The 23,880-nt window shown below is 42.7% G+C and overlaps 2 protein-coding genes across 3 annotated transcripts in view; both read left to right on the forward strand.

The window, feature by feature from the left end:
* The first annotated feature begins 2,030 nt into the window (after positions 1–2,030).
* On the forward strand, positions 2,031–5,861 carry GSKIP (GSK3B interacting protein). Its single transcript, XM_090272144.1, has 2 exons — positions 2,031–2,314; positions 5,396–5,861. The coding sequence occupies exons 1-2, from the start codon at positions 2,057–2,059 to the stop codon at positions 5,555–5,557; spliced, it is 420 nt and encodes a 139-aa protein (XP_090128270.1). The 5' UTR covers positions 2,031–2,056; the 3' UTR covers positions 5,558–5,861.
* A 12,006-nt stretch (positions 5,862–17,867) lies between these two features.
* The window catches only part of AK7 (adenylate kinase 7), a 55,427-nt gene continuing 49,414 nt past the window's right edge, over positions 17,868–23,880 (forward strand). For both annotated transcript variants that reach the window (XM_090271369.1, XM_090271370.1), the window contains exons 1-2: positions 17,868–17,976; positions 21,496–21,684. In XM_090271369.1, coding sequence (XP_090127495.1) covers positions 17,872–17,976; positions 21,496–21,684 — 294 coding nt within the window. In that variant the 5' untranslated portion in view covers positions 17,868–17,871. The remainder of the gene's footprint in view (positions 17,977–21,495; positions 21,685–23,880) is intronic.

A 23,880-nucleotide genomic window follows, 5' to 3' on the forward strand; every position in this document is an offset into this window, starting at 1 on the left:
CAACCTGTGGGTCGTGACCCCTTTGGGGGTTGAACGACCCTTTCACAGGGGTCACCTAAGACCACCGGAAAACACATATATAATTACATATTGTTTTTGTGATTAATCACTATGCTTTAGTTATATTCAATCTGTAACAATGAAAATACATCCTGCATATCAGATACTTACATTACGATTCATAACAGCAGCAAAATGACAGTTATGCAGTAGCAACAAAAATAACTGGTTGGGGGTCACCACAGCATGAGGAGCTGTATTAAAGGGACGTGGCATTAGGAAGGTTGAGAACCACTGGCTTAAAGTAATTAATTTAAAATGTTATCAACTTGTGTAATGCTTCAATAATCTTTTTCTATTTATATGTATCATCATCAGAAGTTCTAAATGTCTGCTTTTTTCATCTGTCATTAAAAGACAGAAGAAATCTGCAGTCTTAGGAAATGTGTCTTTCCCAGTTTTGCCCCTTGGTGCTCATTGTTACACAGCAGTTGGACGACCTACTTCCTGATCCGTGAGGATTTCTTCCATCCTGGCGTTGGGTTTTTCGTCTTCCTCCATCATGAAGGTCCCAACTGCAGTGAACTAGATTCTTGCTTTAAAAACTTTATGTACTGCTAAACTGTCTCATGTAAACATCTTTTTCACTTAATGATTATTATTTCTGACATCCCTAATTGAGGTACTTGATTACTTAAGTCAAATAAAGATGTGTAGTTTTCATGATGTTAAGAGATTTATAGTAGACAGTCACATTTCAAAGTCTTTAAACTGACTCAGTTAAAAAAAGGCGGGGCGGGGGGGTATACATAAAACCAAGTATAAAGGAGTATACTTATTTTTAGAGTAAAGTAGAAATTTTTAGAAAACAAATATTTTCACTATCTTATATAGAAAATCAATATTTAAGTTATCTGGCAAATTGCTCAAGCAATAACTAGTAAATTTATAATTAACTTGTTAGGAGTGACTAATTCTGGAAAGTGCTATGGGAAGCTAGATATAAAAGATCTTTAAAACATGTGATTAGTTGAAGTAGGACTGGAGGAATATATTATTTGTACATTTGCTATGTAATTTTTAAAATAGGTTTACATAGTTTATTATTGTCTTTAGCAAATAGTTTTGACTTGTGATGTGTAAATGACATGCAGCTACTATAGGAACTCCAGCTCCTTAATATTTTTGCTGGTAATTTATAGTGACTTTACAGTAGAATCATCCAGAAGCTCTGAAAAAATACCCAGAAAAACCTCCCAGAGATTTTGATTAAGTTTTTCTGAGGTAGGGGTCAATGGCTGAGGACCTTATTCTTTGCCTCTCAAACTGGCAAATATTAAAAAGTATTGGAAAGAATGTGGTAAGAAAAAGAAAAAGAGGACAGCCCTTCGTATGCTCCTGGTAGAGTTTAAATCAGTACAGCCTTTCTTGTTGAAGGGGGCTCAGTATTATCTATTGAGACTTAAAAAGAGCATGTGCTTTGACTCAGCAATTCCATTTCTAAGTATCCTAGGAAAATAATGACACATTTAATAAGAAATATGTATTAAGAGTTTTACTAAGGCATCGTTTGAAATAGTTAAAAACTAATCTCAGTTCTTATCAATATGGGAATTGACCTTTTGGGAAGAAATGGAGAACAGAGACTTTTTTCTGAAAATCCATAGGTGTCTGTAATTTTGTTCTGAAAAACTTACAAATGGTTTTAAATAATATTTAACGGAAGAGTTGTTAACTAGTTAATGTTTTCTACGAGGTAGCAATTGTAAGGCATGGGTACCTTATTTTAGATTTTATTTATTTATTTTTAGCAAGAAGGGAAGAGAGGGGGAAGGAGAGGGAGGGAAACATCAACGTGTGGTTGCCTCTCACGTGCCCCCAACTGGGGACCTGGCCCACAACCCAGGCCTGTGCCCTGACTGGGAATCGAACCAGCGACCCTTTGGTTTGCAGGCGTGAGCCACACCAGCCAGGGGATGGCAGACATACTTTTGATCAAACAGTAGTACTTGGAATGTCTTTCGGTAAAGAAGTTTGATGTCTGCTTTTTTACAGAATGGAAACCGACTGTAATCCCATGGAGCTAAGCAGTATGTCAGGATTTGAAGAAAACACAGAAATCAATGGTTTTGAAGGAACTGACATGAAAGACATGAGGCTGGAAGCCGAAGCGGTTGTAAATGACGTTCTCTTTGCCGTTAACAACATGTTTGTCTCCAAAAGCCTGCGCTGCGCGGACGACGTGGCCTACATCAACGTGGAGACGAGGGAGAGGAACAGGTACTGCCTGGAGCTCACCGAAGCGGGGCTGAAGGTGAGCACCTTCTCTTCTACGAGAAAGGAATTATCTATGTTTTACCACTTTCTCGCAGAGGGCTCAGGGAGTGGGGAAGAGTGTTATTAAATGAGAACTCAGCACTCAGTAGCTTCTGAGAGATTTTTAAGGAAAACTTATCTAGGAATTTTTAATAATCCTAAAGTCTTTCGTCAACATGAGGGAAAGGATTTTTAAAAAGTTTGATTGGCAGTGTTACTTTATTTTCATTATCATCCCCCAAATTTATTTTTTATAGCTGAATATATTCACTGAAATTATGCATTCTCCCTGCATTAGCTGAGTTCGACAGTCCTTGTATTGAGAGGATCTTTTTCCACCTCTTATAAATGTCTCTTCTGTTAAGACAACACACCTGACCCCGTGTTAGATCAAAATTAAGTCACAGCAGGCAGTTGCCCCTCCAGATGTCCCGTAGTTTCCTGTTGGCTCTTTATTGCAAGTAGTTCTCCATTGCATGTGAGCTTGATAGGCAGATGCCCTCCTTACAGCCTTTAGACCAGAATCCTGGGTTTAGAATATAAAAGCAAGTACCACCTGAAACCACCTTTTTGTTTAAAAACAACAAAATTACTACTATAAAAATTTTGACTTGCTGAACAAAAAAATAGTCATTAGAAACTCCAAAATGTAGTTTTAACTTTACTAATTAATTGTCAGTCTTCATCAAGTTCTCTGACTTTTCTGTTTCTTTATATGTTAAAAGTAATCCCCCAAAGTTGCACAGTTAGAAGGAAGAGGGCAAGTGCTGAGCAATAAGAGTATCCTATAATAATACGTTCAATGGCTGTGTAAATGTTTATTTCACTAGGTTCGGTTTCTTCAAGATGCATATGAATCACGTGTTCTGTATGTTCCTTGGTAAAGGATCACCCACCTTGAAGCACGTTGTAAAGCCAGCAGCTTCACTACCCCCTTTCCTCACACAGCTGCTTAGCTTGGAGAGTAGCACCTGAATTAACTGATTTTTGTATACTCCCTTCCAAATCCCTAAGTTTGTACTAAAAGCTTGTGGTCTTTAAAAATGGATATTGAATAGAAATAGGAACTCAAAAGTAGAGATCAATGACCCTGGGTAAATTACTACATCAGTTAATTCTAAGGTAGCTATGGTGAGGTAGGAAGGGCTGTGATCAGAGTTGGAAGTCTTTTCTTTTTGTTTTTAATATTTAATTTTATTTATTTTTAGAGATATGGGAAGGGAGGGAGAAAGAGAGGGAGAAACATTGATGTGGGAGAGAAACATCAACTGGTTGCCTCCCATACGCTCGCAACCGGGGACCTGGCCCACAACCCACGCATGTGCCCCGACTGGGAACCAAACCGGTGACCCTCTCTGGTTTGCAGCCCAGCACTCAGTTCACTGAGCCACACCGGCAGGGCCAGGGTCGAAGTCTTAAACATAAATTTGAGTGAGCTTGGGTAAGTTAGTCAACCTCTCTGAGTCTGATTCTTTACCTATAACCTGGAGACTCAGTTAAAATCTAAAAAGGATTGGAGGATGATTATATGAAGTACGTATACAGAAAGATCCAGGTTATTTAATATACAGCCTGGCATGTAGGTAGTAAAATAATTTTTAATCTGATTCAGTTAACGTTCATTGAGCAATTACCCTGTGTCGGGACCTGGAAATGGAACCGGGATTGGACATGGTCCCAGCCCACTAAGAAGACCAGCCTCACAAGGATAAGAGAGGGGCAAAAGAACTGGGATAAGTAGCTTCCCCCGCCCTTATCCGCAGCTTCACTTTCCGCTGTCTGTGGCCTGGGGTCAACCGGGATCTGAAAATACTAAATGGAAAACACAGAAATAAACAGTGTATATACATTTTAAATTGTGTGCCTTCTGAGTAGTGTGATAGTCTCGTGCCATCTTGCCCCATTCTACCCAGTACATGAATCATCCCTTTGTCCAGCATATCCAGTATGTACACTACCCGCCCATTAGTCACTTATCAGCCATCTGAGTTATCAGTTGTCAGAGAGAGAGAGAGAGAGCACAGTTATATAGCTTACTACAGTATATTATAATTGTTCTATTTTATTATTAGTTTTGTTAATCTCCTGCTGTGCCTAATTTATAAATTAAACTTCATCACAGGTATCTGTATAGTCAAAACCATAGTATACATAGAGTTTGGTACTATCCACGGTTTCAGGCATTCACGGGGGGTCTTGGAAGCGCTCCCCTGTGGGTAAGGGGGGCTGCTCTGCACTGTGGAAAGCCTGGTGCTGAAGATTCAGGTGTGAGTCGTCTCAGGTGCTGGCCTCTGCTTTTCATTAAAACAATAACCAACGCTTCTGTTGCTAACGACATACACTCACATCTTCTGTGGCTCGAACAGATGTCATAAAAAGTCACCGTTTGTGGAGGGAATTCACAAGTTTAGTCAAGTCAACAAAAATGAAAGTAATTCTGTCCTGTACCGTGCTGGTGAACTGTGATATATCATACTCTTGGTGGTGAGAAAAGCTTTAGCTGCATTTAAAGAAAAAATAAAACAATAACATTCCCTTTTATTTCACTGAGTTGGCGTTCATTTCCCTGTTGGATAAATAATGTATTAGTAATGTGAAATGGCCTTTCAGACAACTAATTATAGCAGGATTAAAGCTATAAACACTTCCCAGAATTCTTTATAAAAATAATCCAAACAAAAAAAAGTGATAAAAATATGAACTAATAACATATTATTATAGTGCCTTTGTGTAGCAGACCCTCAACATATGTGGAATTACATTGAAGCATCTTTGGATTGTGAAAATGAAACACTGTTTTGTGTAGCTTTTTAAATTTTTTCTGTGTTTTACATTTGTTTTAGGTCCAGGAGTAGGTCAATCAAACCGTGAAAATTTTGAGAAAAAAATTATGAAGAAGAGCATTTTGCAGGGGTTGTTTCTATCAGTTACAAATCACTTAAATATTAAAGGTAGTATTAACAATGCATGTTTAAACCACTGAGTCAGGTGTTGTTAGAGAATGACCCGTGTAAACAGTTGGCTTTTGCTGTCTCTGCCAAGATGAAGTGTAATCACTGAACTCACTGTCCCCTTGTAGGTGGTCGGTTATGCGTTCGACCAGGTGGACGAGCGTTTGCACACCCCCTACCACGAAACTGTCTACTCCCTGTTGGACACGCTCAGCCCTGCCTACCGGGACGCCTTCGGAAACGCACTCCTTCAAAGACTGGAAGCTTTGAAGAGAGATGGACAGTCGTGACTCAGCTTTTTCCTTTCAGAGGCGGCTGGTACAAAATATCGGCACAAAGCCTGAAACTCTTCCATGGGGTCATGGTAGAAAATGCATCTTCGGTTTTGTGTTTTCATCGTTCCTTCAGGTTTGGCTTTTGACTCAGAACATCATTGACTAATAAGCCATCTTTCTTAGTTCCTGATTCATTAAGGGAACCCTGAGGCCATTGCTGTGACAGCGTCATTAAGACATTCAGATTTCTTCATGTAGTATCTCTGCATTTCAGAACTGAGTCAGTGTTTCATTGTTACGCCAGGGCTTTGATGCTGCCGGCACTCTATCAGACAGGAAACTCTGTGTTTGCACAGTAATACAGGAACTAAAATGACCTAAATGCAAACTCCGATCCAGCTTTCTAAATCAGGGGTTTACTGCCAGCTTGGACTGACATTGTAGTAATTATTTTGGTACTAGCCTTACTGGAAACAAATTATCAACTAGTTTCCCCTGCACAAATTTTGAAATTTACTGCTTCACTTAATCTATTTATATTACTGATATGGACTGATACAGATGAATTAATTATATATTACTTAGCTAGTATTAAATGAACAACAGGGACTGAAATAGTTCTGTATTCCTTGTTTGCAACAGCCAGCCAACCAAGAGAACAAACCGTTAGCAAATGAATGTAATAATTACTTTTTCCAAGGTATTTAAGCACATAAGCAAAGAGAGGAACGGGCTCCATTCTTTTTAACAAAAAGCATCTTCAGTGTGTGGGATTTAAAAGAAAGAAGATCCTGGTTTCTTAAAAAAAAACAACAATATTTTGGCCTGTGTTGATTCTTATTATGAATGTTTGTTTACATGATGTACAGTATATATTCAGAAAGTATTTTTGCTTCAACATTTACTTTCTATAACGTAGTGTTTGGTATTCCCACAGCGCTGCTCCTTCCCCAACAGATGTACAGTGTTTTCACTCGATGCTAAATCCGCAATGTAGTGTGAGTGCATTGTATGGGTTTGAAACCAAAGGAAGAAGGAAGCACTCCGAGACTTCATATTTGAAAAAGGGAGACTCTGTATTTTATATTTTATTACAGGAACTAACATTTATAAACTTAATAAACGACACCATGCTGCTACATGTTTTCAAGAACATGTTGAATGGTAAAGATTTGGGAAATTGTTTTTTTTAATAATAGTCTAAAGTAGCAGCTGTAGAAATGTTGAATTAAAACTCTGTGTCTGGACACACCTTCAGAAATTTGTCATTTGCAGGCTTTTTTTAATCATTATTAAGTAGTAGGTGCGTTTAGGCCTTGAAGATTCTGGAGACCGGAGCACATGAGCGTTCGTTCAGGTCACTGTTGGTCGTCAGACCTCACTGGAGTGCTTTCGTTCTGGCTGATGATCCGTACTCGTCCCCGGCTCCCCCGTCAGACGCTTACCTGTTGGGGCGCTGAAGGCTGACTTCAGGCTGAACTTGCTCATGCTAATCTCAGGCTAACTGTAAAGGATATTTGTAAAGTTCGAATAAAATTCTGTTGGCTCATTTTGAGGTTTAAGTCTGCAGAAAAAGTGATCGTATGTTTAAAAATTTAAATTGTTCATTTTGTGATAAATGATTGATTCCAAGAGCTTCTGTTTTCATTTTTGAATTCAGTGTTGTTATATTTTAATATGAGGTGAGTTGCTCTTTTTATTACTGTGAAAGAGGAACAGAGAGAGACTTAGTAAAACACAGAAAATTAAAACCTCAATTTTAGCTAGATTGCTTAAAGAATTTAACCAGATGAATTAAGCCTTTATTACGCTTCCAAAGGGGAAAGGGGGAAGCTAAATAAATAACTCTTATAAATCAATAAGAAAAAAAATGAAAACAGGCAAATAATATGCTCATACAACTCAGAAAAAATAATAAAGGTATCTAGTAACCACTTGAAAGATGCTCAACCTGACTAGTAATTTAACAAAGGTAAATGGGCCATTTCACCTAATAATATAAGAGTGTCTTATTTAAATACAATGATGCCCTGGCTGGTGTGGCTCAATTGATTGAGTGCTGGCCTGTAAACCAGAAGTTCACAGTTCGATTCCTAGTCAGGGCACAGGCCTGGGTTGCAGGTGGGGTCCCCAGTTGGGGGTGTGCAAAAGGCAACCAATCAATCGATGTATCTCTCCCCCTTTCTCCCTCCCTTCTCTCTATAAGTAAATAAATATGATACCAGCAAGGATTTAGTGAGAGGGCAGTCATATGTCGGAGGATATACTGGTGAAACCTTTCTGGGAAACATTGGTAATAGAGCCTTTACAAAGCGTATAACTTCTATACTGGCAATATCCTAGCAATCTAGTATGGAGGGGGATTCAGCAAAAGATAGACTACAAGGATGTTCATTTTCTCTAATGAAATATTGGAGTGTCTCTAAAAGCGATTAATAAGTTATGCTATATTCTCTTGATGGAAAAATATGCAGCCATTAAATATCATGAAAAGGCAATGGGGGAAAATTAAATGAAAAAATATAACTTTTGGAGAATATTCTATGTAGTAGGAAAATGGAAAACAATTCTACATGTTCATAGGTAATTTTCATTTTCTCTGTACTATTTCGCATTTTCTACGTTTGCTTATACATACTAATTGAAAGGGAAATGCAGCAGATACGGGGTTCAAACTAGCTGAGGTTTTCTCTAGCGAAGAGCACCGCGCTGTGCTCAGCCGGGCCCGTTCCCAGGCTCCGTGGAGAGGCAGTGTGCCTATGAACACTGCATCCCTCGTGCCTCCCGGTGACCCCTTCCCGCCTCTCCTCCAGGCCCCGAATCAGATCTTAAACTTCCGGCACGGCAACTCATCGTGTGTGGGATCATGGCCATAGCTCCTTCCGTGGCGCCCTGCACCGCTCTCTCTCCAGGGTTCAAAACCAAAATGTGTCGTCGAGTGAGAACGGGTTAGGAAAACACTGAGGTTCTGTGTGAACACGTCGGCTTCAGCCCCTGGAGTTCGCGGTGACAGCTGAGACCGCAGCAGCCCACCTGTGAGCAGTGGAGCTGCGCAGAACCCCCGTCTTCCCCCGCCAGCTTACCCCACACAGTGCGCGTTAATAAAGGCATCTCCTGGACTCTGGTTATACGAAAGCTGACTTTTTGAAAGAGGGTGTTACGGCTACATAGGCGAGATTGAACACTCTGAAGCGGTGTATAAAGTTAAGCAAAGGATTTTTAATATTGGCCAGGAGTTGGGCAGACCCTGAGCAGGTCTCTAACATGCTCCAACCTACAATGGAGTCTAAACGCTGGGCTTTTATACTGGTGCAGTCTCTTTGTTTCTTCTTTGGCGGGAAACAGCCTTAGGAAGAGGGTGCTGGGCAGGACTGCAGGAATGTCTTGGCAGTAACAGGAACAGAAATTCACAAGGCTAAAGGTTATCTTCGATGGCAGCATAGCTCTTCAGCCAGGGACGAACTCCCTGTGAGGCAATTTATTTTCAAAGGGCTAGACATTCTGCAAAGCACAACCTTCACAAATGTTATAAACCAGACACAAGCAAGCAAATGGGAGGTGATAGAGGCTGAAGTCCTTTTAGCTTGTAAATCACTAATTGCTATAACACTCCTTCTTACATTCCTTTTTCCAAGGCCTTTTAGCAAGTCCTTGCTACTTCTTACAAAGAACATTTAAAGCCCTTACATACTTACATATTGAAACTTTTTACAGGGAATATTTGGTGCCCCTACATAATCCCCCCTCTAGTCCCTGGACTAAACCTATTAGGGACGTCTAGGGACTATAAGTAGGGTTTTTAAACCCTGGTTTTCAGGAGGGGCTTAGTAGCAAGGATAAGGAGTTGGGTATTTATAATGCTAGCTTTCAGGAGCAGCAAGGAAGAAATTAAGTTTTCAGGAACAAATGATAATGAGTATACAACATCCCAAAACTAAAAGGGACACAGCAAAAGCAGTTTTGAGAGGAAAGTCCATAGCAATACAGGCCTACCCAAAGAGGATAGAAGAACTCCACACAAAAATTTAACCCCACAGCTACAAAAACTAGAAAAACAATAATAAACAAAGCCCAGAGCAAGCAGAAGGAAGGAAATTATTAAGGTTAGAGCAGAATTAAATGACACTGAGACTAAACAAACAACTTAAAAGATTAACAAAAGCAGGGGCTGGTTCTAGGCTTATAAAGAAAAAAAGAATCCAAATAAACAAAATTAGAAACAAAAGAGGAGATATTATGACCGATAACACAGAAATACAAAAAATTGTAAGAAATTACTATAAACAACTATATGGCAAGAAACTTGACAACCTAGATGAAATGGACAAATTTCTAGAAACATATAATTTTCCAAAACAGAATTAAGAAGTAGAAAGTCTTAACAGACCAATAACAAAGAAGGAAATTGAAACAGTAATCAAAAATTTCCCGGCACACAAAAGCCCTGGACCGGATGGCTTTACAGGCGAATTGCGAATTTTACAAAATATTTAGGGAAGAACTAACTTCTACCCTTCTTAAACTATTCCAAAAATTCAAGAAAAGGGAAAAATTCCAAACTTTTTCTATGAAGCCAGTATTACCTTAATTTCAAAACCAGGTCAAGACATAACAAAGAAAGAAAACTACAGGCCAATATCGCTAATGAACATAGATGCTAAAATTCTCAACAAAATATTGGCAAACAGGATCCAGCAATACATCAAAAAGATTATACACTACGATCAAGTGGGATTCATCCCAGAGACACAAGGATGGTTTAATATTCGCAAATCAATAAATATAATACATCACCTAAACAAAATGAATGACGAAAATTACATGATCATATTAATAGATGCAGAAAAAGCATTTGATAAAGTACAACACCCATTTATGATGAAAACCCTTAGCAAAATGGGAATAGAGGGAGCGTACCTTAACATAATTAAGGCTATATATGAGAAACCTGAAGCCAACATTCTACTCAATGGACAAAAACTGAAAACATTCCTTCTGAGATTAGGAACAAGATAAGGATGTCTACTTTTTTCCTTTTCTTTTTAAACAGTGTTGGAAGTTCTAACTACAGCAATTAGACAAGAAGAAATTAAAGACATTCAAATTGGTAAGGAAGACAAAACTGTTACCACTTGCAGAAGACACGATAGTATACATAGAAAACCTTACAGACTTTACGAAAAAACTACTTGACCTAATAAATGAATTTGACAAAACAGCAGGGCACAAAGTTAATATTCAGAAATTAAAAGCATTTCTATATACCAACAATAAAACATTAGAGATAGAAACCAGAAAAAAATTCCATTTACTATAGCAACAAGAAAAACAACAGTATTCAGGGATAAACTTAACCAAAGAGGCAAAAGACCTGCTCTCGGAAAGCTACACAACCCTGAAGAAAGAAATTAAGAAAGATACAAATAAATGGAAGCACACACCACATTCATGGGTGGGAAGAATTAACATTTCCAAAATGTCCACATTATTTAAAGCAATTCATAGATTCAATGCAATTTCTATTAAAATACCAGCAACATATCTCACAAACCTAAAGCAAACACTTACAATTTAATTTAGCAGACATTTGTTAAGCACTTGCTATGTGCCATGCATTGTAGATTCAATGATTAATAAGAAGAGCAAATGGAATGTTAGCAAGATAATGGAAAACAAATTTCCAGACCCTTATGGAAACATTAAATTAACAACTAGAAACTGACTAAAATAAGTTTTTACAGCTTTGAAAACTAGTCAAAGATTAATAGCAATTAAGGAAATGACCAACAAAGAAAGCACTACATTCAAAATGATAGAAAATTTTATGGCACTGAACTTATTTTTGCCTTACCCTTTTTTTTTTCAATGTAGTGCAGTATACTTGGGAGGAATTAGCCTAATTCCCAGTTTTTTTTCTTTTCTTTTCTTATAAAGAATGGCTGAAGCCCCTGTATAATTCCCCTCCTTAGGCTTAAGACCTTTTATTTTATAAGAGGACAATGGGCGAAGGTCTCGTGCTCTTCTAGCTGCTTCAAGCTGAACATGGTCGTCGTCCTACCTACCCTTGGGTCTAGGAATTTCTAATAAGAGTGGGGGTGGAGGGGAGTGCGGCCCTCCCTTATGGGGAAGGATTTTGCAGAGTCCAGGTCAGTTGGCTGTCCCCGGGCAGCGGCATTCTTGGTTTCCAAGGGCTGGCACTGTTGGACAAATTGACATTCTTGTCATATTCTGGAGGCAACAGATTTGGCAACAGGGTTAAAAGGCATCATTTAACCCACAACCACTAGATGACAAAAGACAGAGATTAATTTTTCAATGTCCCACATTAGGAAAAGAAATGGCTTCTTTGGAGGAAGGTGTGCAGGGCATGTCACACCTGTCCAAAATTCTTTTGCTCACTATACTTAGCTAGGGCTGAGGGAAATATTTTAGGTTTTTCCCCCTCTCAGACCTTTAGGCCCTTTTTGTCCAAGTCATTAAGATAGAAAAGAGAAATAAGTTTTTAAAGTGAAGTTCACAGACTACCCCATACTTTACCAACCCAACCACTTAGTTCAGCCAAACCGTCGAGTCTTAGGAGGCGGCACTGCAGATGGGCTTCTTAAGTGAGGCCTATAAGTACAATTACTCAGGTAATGAGATCATAAGCTTATGCCCTGTGAAAACAGAAAGAACACACATGTTAATTCACACAACACAATTCACAAACCAGTCTTCAAATCGGAGAGACTGTCTTATTGGGAAGACATTCAGTTGCAAGGCACTTGACATTCTTCTTGCCTGTAAATTAAGCATCCTTGATAATGTCACAGACCTGGTTTAACATTTAAGTGAAGATAAACTTTATAGACAGTTAGCTGCACTGAGCATTGCGATTTTCCTTGAGTCACGATTTTTCTCCTTAAGATTACCCTCCTTGTTATTAAAGGAACTGCATTAAATACAGTTTTAATTTAGCCTGTTCATTTGCATAAACACAACAAGAGCAGTGATTGACCACATATGATTTTTAAGTCTACTTTGCTGGAACTTACACAAGGAACCTTCATGTTGACTATTAGTCTGCCCACTAGGGCACAGAAGCTGAGCCACACACCTGCCATTCAGCCTTGCCTGTAAACACCTGCTTTTCCCAAGTCCTTTGGATTTTTCATTGTGCCTTGAGGTTCCTTCTAGCCATTTTTCAGGAAAGCAACCTTCGTTCCTTCCCTGGAAAGACTGCCATGAACCGCACAACCAACCAAGGTGTCAGGCCTTTTTCTCATGGGCTTTTCTTAGCTTCAAAAGTTAAATCCAGTTCCTTAGGGCTTCCTGGTAACAACCAGAGCCTAAGCATGCCTCTTTCAGGCATATTATTCCAGTCAAAGTCTTGGTTAACAATACCTTTATTAACAACTGGTCTTTTTAGTTTTATGCAAAGAAACCTAATGTCATTACTTACTTCTTTAAATTGCCAAATTCTGGAGGGATCAGGTAGGGAGAAAAATATAGTGTGAAGGAAAATCCTTGTTCTTCTAATATTTACTAAAACTGCATTTCCATGCCTTATACTTTCTTTTGTTCACTTTCCTACATGTGAAGTTTTCTTTTTTTTCTTTTTAACTTTCTTTGGGAAACCTCAATTTTCCTTTCAGATTATATGGCTAATACCAATACAGAGAATTCTAGACCTTTTCTACGTCCCCAATGGCTAATGTCAATTCCAACACTGGGAATTCCAAATGACCTTTCATAGGTCCCAAGGCTAAATGCCAATACAGAGGTACAGTAACCATACAATTAGACCACAAGTAGTTGAGGTTTCCTTTTCCCCAGGTTTAAAAACTTTCACAACCTTTTTATACATTTTTATGACTTTCCACAGACCTTTTGCAACATTTACAAACTTTCCATATATTTACCCATTCAGATTTAACCATAATCCATTTCCAATTCTTGTTCTTTTCCACACTGTAAAGGACTCTACTCAAACTCAGTATTTAGCAGCTAAAATTTCCCTAGATTTATAGATATTCTGCAGTTTTCTGAAGCTTCCTGCTTCTTCTTCTTCTTCTTTTCTAACATACACTTTTGAGCTTTCCTGAGAAGCTTTTCAATTGTTTTATTTGACCTATTACTATTCTATTTAGGATTTTATTGGGAACCTTTTGTTTGGCCAGGACAATTCCCTGACCAGGAGGATGCTTGCATTTTTTATATTCTTATAGCAGCCCACCTGATTATTCCTTTTTCTTTCCTATTGAAGAGGATGTCTAGAATGGACATTAGTTTTATTCATGTGTAACAACACTTTTCCTTAAGATACAGGCACATTCCCCCTGCTGAAGCAGTGAGGAGATTGAAGGCTCTTTAGTTACAGCTTTAGAGGTGTTGCTGATTGGCACCCAAGCAGCTTGCACCAGTTTGAAGAGCGGCCTGAGTTTTAAAAGTGTCACTTTTTTTTTTCCCTCCATGTTGGAGAGACAGACATTCTGCTGTTTCTGTAACCTGTAGCAAGGGGATTATAGACTGCCGCTTTGCTAGCAAATTTAACATTGCCCCTCCTTGCAGTTCTAGCAGGGACTATTCAGATGCAAACTGAATTGCTAGAAGTTACCTGGGGTGGAAAGAAATACTGCAAGCAAGTTCTCTGGGGAAATTTTTTAAGGAGCCTCATCCCTCTGGCCAGGGCTACAAGGCAGCGGGAGACAGCACAGAGGGTCCTAGGCTTATTTTTTTTCTGTGACACTGTCCATATTGATAGCCTTGGTTTTCCTGTTCCCCACCCCCCTCTCCCACGCCTGCAGCTGTTTGAGAGATAGCAATTTGATATGGGAACCAGGGGCCTTCCCAGATTACAGAATATGTGAAACTAACCCACGTTTGTTTGGCCTTGACTAGCCATCTGCAAGATAATACCTTTTTTTTTTTTCTTCTTAAAAAAAAACACTTTTCCCTTAGAAGTGCAGAGCAGGAGCCACTCTTTCAAGGCACAGCTCCCTCCTGCCTTGCTACTTCCCCCAATAACCCTCTCCTTTCTGCTTGTTGCATTTTTGCTTCCCGAGAGACACCATTTTACACTTATAATATTTAGAATTAAAGTACTCCCAAGGGGGGGGTGGGACTATCCGACCCCAAAAGCAGGCCACTCTGACCTACAGAATGTTTCCAGGGTGCCAGAGTTTATGAAGGGATTTTGTCCCCGGAACTTGGGGAAATTCTGGAGCACACAGTCAAGAACTGAGGGTGCAGGCTTAGACTGGCGTCCCCTTATGTTGGCTAAGGTGACTGCTACAAACATGCACTTAATTTGGATTACAATTAGGAGCTGGAACACAAGGCACAGGAGCAATTCCCCCCTCACGGCGCAGACAAACACGGGCTGGGAGCTCCCAAAGGAAGCCAAACAAATGCCCGCTTGGCCTCTCCTCCTGCGAGGCTAGAGCCCACTCAGACTCCATAGACCGAAGTTTGTGGAGGCACACAAAAAGGAGGAAATAACTTTTTTTTACTTTAACCTTAACATTCACTCACACATTCACTCAGAGGTTAAACAATCCCACCCAAACCCCGCCTAGGCTTCTGAGATTAGACGAACAGCGTCGGCTACAGGCAGCAGAACCCCAAAATCAAAAGAGCTCTATACAATCCAAATGAAGCTAGCCGAGCCGGCTTCAACAAATTCCCTGTTCGGGAATATGTACCTCTGCGTCCAGAGGACAAAAGAGACCAAGTCTCAGTGGCAGTGGCCCAAGTCCGCTGCCCAAATGGGTTGCCACTCACCTGTCGCCGAGGCTGTCCTCTGTCCTTTGCTTACTCTAAACTGGGCCGTCAGGGCTTCTAGCAGCTCCCGAGTGTCTCCTGAAGGTGCAGGGAATTGCTCCCAATCAGAGCTTGCGGCCGCTGTCCTGCCACACGTCAGCTAGACACACGGGACCGCACGAAGCCCCGGGGGCTCACCGAAGGCGGCACCGCTTTACAGAGGCATCTCGCTGGGGCCTCCAAAATGTTACGGCTACATAGGCGAGATTGAACACTCTGAAGCGGTGTATAAAGTTAAGCAAAGGATTTTTAATATTGGCCAGGAGTTGGGCAGACCCTGAGCAGGTCTCTAACATGCTCCAACCTACAATGGAGTCTAAACGCTGGGCTTTTATACTGGTGCAGTCTCTTTGTTTCTTCTTTGGCGGGAAACAGCCTTAGGAAGAGGGTGCTGGGCAGGACTGCAGGAATGTCTTGGCAGTAACAGGAACAGAAATTCACAAGGCTAAAGGTTATCTTCGATGGCAGCATAGCTCTTCAGCCAGGGACGAACTCCCTGTGAGGCAATTTATTTTCAAAGGGCTAGACATTCTGCAAAGCACAACCTTCACAAATGTTATAAACCAGACACAAGCAAGCAAATGGGAGGTGATAGAGGCTGAAGTCCTTTTAGCTTGTAAATCACTAATTGCTATAACACTCCTTCTTACATTCCTTTTTCCAAGGCCTTTTAGCAAGTCCTTGCTACTTCTTACAAAGAACATTTAAAGCCCTTACATACTTACATATTGAAACTTTTTACAGGGAATATTTGGTGCCCCTACAAGGGAAAGGATTACAGTAAAAGATGTGATGGCTGGTGTTTGTAACAAGTAACAGAAGCTCTTTTCCTAACCTGCCAGTATGTAAGATTCTCTGGGAGCCACCCCCTTGTAACTGCGGCGCGGGCACATTTACCTGTGACTGGTGATGAGAGCTGTAAGAGGGGGACTGTGAAACGAGGCTGCGCTATTTCATAGGGGCGTGGCCAGCTGGTAACTTGCACAGTGCTCACCTGCTTCACTTCATAGCGATAGGGAAACGGAAAATCTGGAAATGAAGCGTCTAGTGAATTCTAGAATATTTGATCTAACAAGTCATTTGAAAGAATGCTGAAATTTTTCCATCAAGTTTTGTACTGGTCCTGCGTAAATATTTTTATATTTAGATTGACAACGCTTTATTGTTGATCATTTTTTTAAAAAGAATGTTGCTATGAGAAAGCTGTTCCCAAATGGAGTTTGCAAAATTTCGAAGTATTATTTTATCAAAACAAGTTTTAATGAAACGTGTATAAAAAAGAAAAGGGGGTGGGGACCAAAAAAAAGGAATGCCAACGCCCTCAGGTTTACAGAACAAAAAGCCATTTCACCTTGGGAAACCAGGTCAGAAAACGCATTCACGTGTGTCTTATCTGATCCTAACAGTCCTGCAGGCTGGTGGTTTCTCTCCTGTTTGACAGCCAATAGAACAGCTTGGGAGAAGTTAAAAGACAGATCGGCTCCAACAATGGCTGCAGAACTGTAGCGCAAAGCCGCCTTTCCACTGCCTGAGAGCCCAGGGCCTCCGAGGCTTCTGCAGCAACCCAGCCACCCCCTTTTTTTCTTTTTTCTTTTTTTTTAGGCCAATATTTTAGAAAATAAAAATTGCTGCATGTGTTAAATTTTTACATATAGCAAGTTAATGTTTAAAGCCTAAAAATATTTCCCTAAGATCAGGCTATTCCAAGGTAACAAATGGCGAGATTTAGTCACAGCCCACCACGACCCTTGTGATGTGTGGTGGCCGCTGAAAGAAGTTGAATGCCGTCTTTCCATGTGTCCATTTCTCTCGGCAACTGCATGTACAATCCTACTTGGAAAGGTCAAACTCTAAATTTCACCCCTTTGCGAATGTGGATGATTGAATCCGCCCCCCTCCCCTAGAACAGTGGCCTCCAGCGGGCCCCACCCCACCCACTCGCAGAGGCCCTTGAGACGACCCCTGCACCAGCTGAGCGCCAGGACCAAGCACCAATGGGCTGCCCAGTGGGGCGGCCAGGCTGTAGTTCGGGTTTCCAGGACCCGAAATTCCAAGGCAGCAAACAGCTCTTCCCGGCAGCAGGCGACTCTGCCACGTCTTCCCGGTCAGACCAGCCCCCAGTAACTTCAACGTTTCAGGGGAGGCCGAGGCGGTAGTCTGCACCTTCTCAGCGGGTTTATCAGTAACTTTAGTCCCCTCTGTCAAGTGGACACAGGGACGTTTCCAGAGCTCCCAAATGAAAGAGAAGAAAAGGAACAGAGGCCGCCCCCTACCCGAGGGCGCACAGCACGCAGCAGGGCACAGCGGGGCGCGGCTGCAGGCACATGGCGCGGGGGACGGGAGAACGCGCGCGGGGACAGCAGCTGGGCTCCCGAGGCGGAAGGATCCCCACGAGCCGGGGACACCAGTAGCCCCGCCCCAACCCAGGAGCGCCCCGCCCAGCACCCTAGTCCCCGCCCCCGGAGAGCGGCCGCCGCCTTAGCAACCAAAGGGACGCTTTCTCCTTAGCAACCAGAGGGGCTCCCACCATGGCTGAAGAAGGGGAAGCTGCTGCCCGGACGGAGAAAGTCATCCGGATCCAGAGGGTGTTTATAAACCTGCTGGACTCATACAGCAGCGGAAACATCGGGAAGGTGAGCGGCGGCGGTCAGAGTCGGACCCCGGCTCCCGGCTCCCGCTCCACCGCCCCTCGTTCCCCGAACCCAGAGAGGTCCTGCACCACCGGGCGCTGTCAGGGGTGCTCCTAAGGGAGGGCCCCTCGCCCTAGGCACGGCCAATACCCCCAGGCCCCCAGTCCGAATCCAGGCTAGACAACCGCCCCACATGGAAGTTCCCCCTCCCCGCACCCCGAGTTCCCCGGTCAAAGCCCGGTTCCTCCCCCGTTATAAAGGGGAAACCAAGGCCCCAAGGAAGGAAGGGACCTTCTCAAGGTCACGTACCGAGTTGAAGGCAGAACCTGGAAAGGCAGCCCAGGTCTCTGACCTTTTAACTGGGTTCTGTTCCAACCCTACCACCGTCTCTGAAGCAGGTCACTGATAAGAAAATAATTTCAAAACAGTCATGGGGATGTAAAGTACAGCATAGGAAATACAGTCAATAACATTGTAATGACTGTGTGTGGTGCCAGGTGGGTACTGGAAATATCAGGGGAACACTTTTGTAAAGTACAGTACATAATTGTCTAACCACTGTGCTGTACGTGTGTAAACCTAATACAAAAAAATATTGAATGTAAACTGTAACTGAAGAACAAAAATTATTTTTAAAGTCCAATGGTTATGTCAGCCACAAAGCATTTTTCATTCAGCATACGGTCTGAGCATCTGTTGCATGCCAGGGACTGTTTTGGGCCCTGAGTCCCACCCACTAAGCTTTGTCATCCTTCTCTACCTTTCACCCCTGGAAAATGAAGATATTCAGAAAGCGGACCCTGGGGCCCTTCATCTTAAAGTGCTCATTTGTAAAAAGAAAGCCATGAATTTATCATTTCCTGAGGAGGACTTACTGATTTTCTAAGACTATCGTGACAAATTACCAACTGGGTGGTTTAAAACAACGGAATTTATGCTCTCCCGGTTCTAGAGTCCAGATGTCCAAAATCAAAGTGTCGGCAGGGTTGGTTCCTACTGGAGCCCCGAGGACAGAGTCTGCCCCATGCTTTTGTCTCAGCCTCAGGTGGCTGCCAGCCAGACTCGCCGTCTGCGGCTTACAGACTCGTCACTCCAAAGGCTGCCCCGTCTTCATGTGGTGTTCACCCCTGAGTGTCTCTGTGCCCATATTTTCCTCTTCTTATAAGGACGCCTGTCATCGGATTATAGACCATTGTAATCTGGTATAACCTCATTTAATCCAATTATACCGGCAAAGACCCTATTACCAGATATGATCAGGTTCACACATTCCAGGTGGACAGGAATCGGGGGGTGGAGGGGTGTTCAACCCAGTATGTCATCTCAGGTATCAGTCCAAAATATATAGATTTAGGTATATAATTTATATGTAAAAATACTATTTTTATACAGCATGTCTTTATGATAAACTATATATGATATTATATGTATTATAAATAATAGGTATCTCCTAGAAGAGACTTAAAAACACATGACCAGAAAGGGCAAGAAGAAAGGGCAAGGACAAACAAAACTAAAACAATACAATCACATAATTTTTGTAAAGAAAGGAAACATTGAAAACCCAGGTGTAGTATGAACATCTCCGTGTCTTTGAAAAAGACGTCGCTAGAGAAAAGATAGATCAATAGATAGATCACCTATACATAGCAAATGTCTCAGAGGACACACAGGACACTTAGCTGGCATCATATCTGGAAGATGGGGTTCATTCATGAGCACCTACAAATTGCCGTCACAGACAACTACATACTGAACAAGACCAGAAATCATTGCTGCTCTCAAGGACGCTGCCTCTCCTGGAAGAAGACGGACAATCACTAATGTGTAGAATCGATAAGACACTCCAGAGTGTGATAAATACTCGGAAGGAAGGGGGACACCAGACTTGCCTGTGGGTGAGAGCACGTGAAAGGGCTCTTTAATCTGACACTGGCTGAGGATCAAGCCCGAGGAACTAGTCCTCAGGGGCCACGACGGAGCAGCCCAGGAGGCAAGCAGTGACCCGGCGCTCAGGGCTGACTTCCTTGGTGCAGCAGACACAGTGCCCAGGGCTCACGAGATTTGGGGACCCACACAAATGCTCCCACTTCTTTGAAAACCAGGAGGAAGCAACTGAAATCTGAGGGTCAAAGATTCTGTTTGACTTGATAGCAGCACACGGGGAAAGCATAACTTTTAATATTTCTCTGTGGAGGAAAGGTCCCATGAAAGTCAGAATGTGACCCTACCACCCAGTTCAACAGCACCCCACACATGCGCAGCGCTCCACCGATATCTGTTGCACAGATTAAGGAAGGAGAGTCGATGACCAAGGCCCAGGTCATGTGGGGTCAAGAGCTGGGTTTATCTTCTCAACCCTGTGAAGGCCCCTGGAGTGTTTCAAAAGGGAGGTGACGTGGCTGAGATGAGAGGGAGAGAAGGAAACGTCTTATCTCCTTTTGATCTCTGATTATTTTTTTGAGTAATTAATTTTTTATAACAATAAAAAATAACAATTTCTCCCTCTCAGACTTAAGACCCTTTATAATCTTATAAAGGACAATGGGCGAAGGTCTCGTTCTCCTCTAGCTGCTTCAAGCTGGACGTGGTTGTCATCCTACCTACCCCTGGTCCAGAAAGCCCTAATAAGTGTGGGGGTGTGAGGGGGAGGGTGGCCTTCCCACACGGGGCAGGATTGTGCAGACGCCAGGTCAGTTGGCTGTCCCCGGACCACGGCATGCTTGGTTTAACAGGCTGGCGGCCTGCTTATGTTTTAACAACATATCTTTAGAATAAAACTTTTTGTTTGCAGGTTTTTTTTTCCTAAAAGCTTATTAATAACAATTTACTGGTTGTTCCTTAACTAGCCGGGACCTCTCTTTCTCACGTGGCAAGTAACTGCTGTTGTCTGTACTGTTAATCTCAACATAAAAAGCCGAGTGAGAGGCAACAAGCATTTACTCGGCCCCCCAAAAGAGTGGCTCTTCAGGAGACTCCGATTCGGGGAGAAAGCCAAACAGTGTTCAGATTAGGGCAGTGAAGGTAAAGGGGTTTTCTGAGAAAGGGAAGGGGAATGATTGCGTGAACAGAAGGAAGGAATTTCTCGTCATTCTGTTAAGAAGTCCAGGAAGGACTTTCCAGAGGTGCAAACAGGCTAAGTTATCCTTGCGCTCTGCATGGTGACGCTCATTCTAAGCAGTGGTTCTCAACCTTCCTAATGCCGCGACCCTTTAGGACAGTTCCCCATGTTGTGGTGACCCCCAACCATAACTAAAGCATAGTGATTAATCACAAAATAATATGTAATTATATATGTGTTTTCCGATGGTCTTCGGCGACCCCTGTGAAAGGGTCGTTTGACCCCCAAAGGGGTCCCGACCCACAGGTTGAGAACCGCTGCCCTAAAGAATGTATTTTATCTCCACGGACGGCACCTCTAGCCGGCCCTAACTAAAGGCGGGTTGTTAGAGCCCCCTTCATTGCCGGCCCCTGCTCCAAGCTGTTCTTAGTTGTATTGGAGAAATGTCTCCTGTCTTGCAGTTCCTATCTAACTGCGTAGTCGGGGCTTCCCTTGAAGAAATTACAGAAGAAGAAGAAGAGGAAGATGAAAGTAAATCCGCTCTGCCGGAAGCTTCCTCATCCAAACTGAAGGAAGGCACGTTCCAGATCGTGGGCTCGCTGTCTGCCCCCGGGACGCCTCCGCCCGACTTCGCCCTGGAGACGTACTCCGTAAGTCCCAGGTCTCTCCCGAGGGCAGCTGGAGGGAGGAGTCACCGCCACCCCCCAGCCCCCCTGCCAACCCCCTCACAATATGGCTTTACAGTGATCCCTCACTTATCACGGGTGTGACGTTCTAGATGCCGCCGTGATAGGTGAAAATCCGCGAAGTGGGAACCTTACCTTTATTTTAGTATTTATATATATTTAAGGCTTTATAAACCCTTCCCACACACTTATAAATTGTTCCCACTCCTTTATTAACCTTTCCCACACGTTTATAAACACTACTTATGTTCTTAAACATATTCTACACTCTTAAACCTACGTCACTTTAACAACATATGTATACAGTACCGCAAAATCCTCTGATATGGCGAAAAATCCGTGATAAATAATTAAATATAATATTTTTTAAAAATCCCGCAATACAGCGAGACTGTGATAAGTGAACCGCGATACAGAGAGGGGCTGCTGTACTCTTGGCGTCTCCTTCCCTCTCTTCTGCAAATGTGTGGAGCCAGGGAAGGTGAGGACAAAGTGGGAACCGGTCTTTGTCCTTTAAAGGATAATAACACCATTGTCGCTACTTGAAAGAATTGAAATTAGATATTCTTGGAAAGTATGAATCTAATTTGAAATTTGTTCTGCCCTGCCTTACCCCAACTTAACTCTGGGCCATGGGGGGCACTACCTGTCAACAGGAAATCTTTGGTAATAGGCCACTCAGGAATAACGTGCCTTTGTATAGCAAAGAAACGCGGACGCCTCCATATGGCAAATTCTACACAGTCCTCATCCTGAGACATTTCAGTACCTCCAAGAGGGGTGTCCTTCCCAGGCTAACTCCTCCTATCACCCTGCCTGATACACTCGAGACCCTACCACACAGCTTTGCACACATTATATCCTGGAACGGACTTTCCTCTTCCCTCCCCAACCAGCCCTATTTATTCTTCCAGATTTAACTCAGGATGTCATCTCCTCCAGGAAGCCTTCCATCATTTTTACTTCTTCCCCACTCCCAGTTTGGATTCTGAGCCCTTTTCTTGTACAACCAAAGCATTCTTTGCCTGCATAGGTCATAACACTTTTCACACTTCATTGTTATTATCTATCAATTGTGGGTCTCACGGACTATAACTATCAGCTTCCTGAGGGTGGAGACTGTGTCTTATTTATTCTCCTGCTGATCCATACATCTTGAGCATGTGGCACAGCCACTAGCAGAGAGCGGCCCTCAGTAAGTATTTGTGAAACGGATGAATGAGTCCCTTCCTACTGTCTTTGGGAACTGTCTTCATCACTTACCCCTTCCACGCTGTTCTGGTTTTTCACTCACCACCAGCTTCTCTCTTCCCACTGGTACATATGCTCAAGTCTTTCCCACTGAAAGACACACTGAACGTGTCCTCCCTGGTGATGGATGGACTGCCTCTTTCTCCACCCCGGCCCCTGCCACTAATGAACTTCAGAGAGGGCCCAACCACATCTGCAGGTCTCCCTCTGGCACACCCCAGTCCCCGATCCATCCAGCACCAGCAGGCTGTGTCCCCACCACTTCAGAGGACATGCCCTGGCCAATATCACCACGAGCCCTGAGTTCCCACGGCCTATCGTAGCCGGCTTCCCAGGAGAAACTCCTTCCTCCTTCTGCAGCTGCCGCCCTGACTCCCCGGACGCATCTCAGTGCTCCTCCTTGGGCTCTTTCACTGGCTCCTTTCCTCCTTTCCAGCCTTTAATGCAGTTTTCTCCCTGACCCGGGTGACGCAGGGGGACATCATCTCGCAAAGTGAAAGGTTGCCGGTTTAACTCCCGGTCAGGGCACATGCCTAAATCGCGGTTTTGGTCCCTGGTCGTGGCACGTACGAGAGGCAACCAACAGACGTATCTCTCTCACATCAATGTTTCTCTCCCTCTCTTTCTCCCTCCCTTCCCCTTCTCTAAAACTAAATAAATTTTTAAAAATAAAATAAATGTCTTCCCCAGAGCTCCCTCCTTTTTCATAATAGTTATCCTTTCTAAATCTTACCCAGACCTATGGCTTCAGCTGCCCCATACAAACCAATGCCCTTCAGATCTGTCTCCAATCCTTTGACCCACAAATCCATCTGTCTTCCAGCCCACTCTCCCGGATGTCCTGCAGTCACTTCTAGATTACTATACCCGAAATTAAAATTATGCTCCCCTACAGATGCACTCTGTTCT

Source organism: Furipterus horrens, unplaced genomic scaffold (genome assembly GCF_987537825.1).
Source record: "Furipterus horrens unplaced genomic scaffold, mFurHor1.1.pri manual_scaffold_3, whole genome shotgun sequence".
Taxonomy (NCBI): Eukaryota; Metazoa; Chordata; class Mammalia; order Chiroptera; family Furipteridae; genus Furipterus; species Furipterus horrens.

Bases quoted from the DNA above. Each gene is read 5' to 3' on its own strand.
- GSKIP (XM_090272144.1), top strand. From the start codon at position 2,057: ATGGAAACCGACTGTAATCCCATGGAGCTAAGCAGTATGTCAGGATTT. The intron at 2,315-5,395 runs GTGAGCACCTTC...GTCCCCTTGTAG, and splicing joins TCACCGAAGCGGGGCTGAAG to GTGGTCGGTTATGCGTTCGA.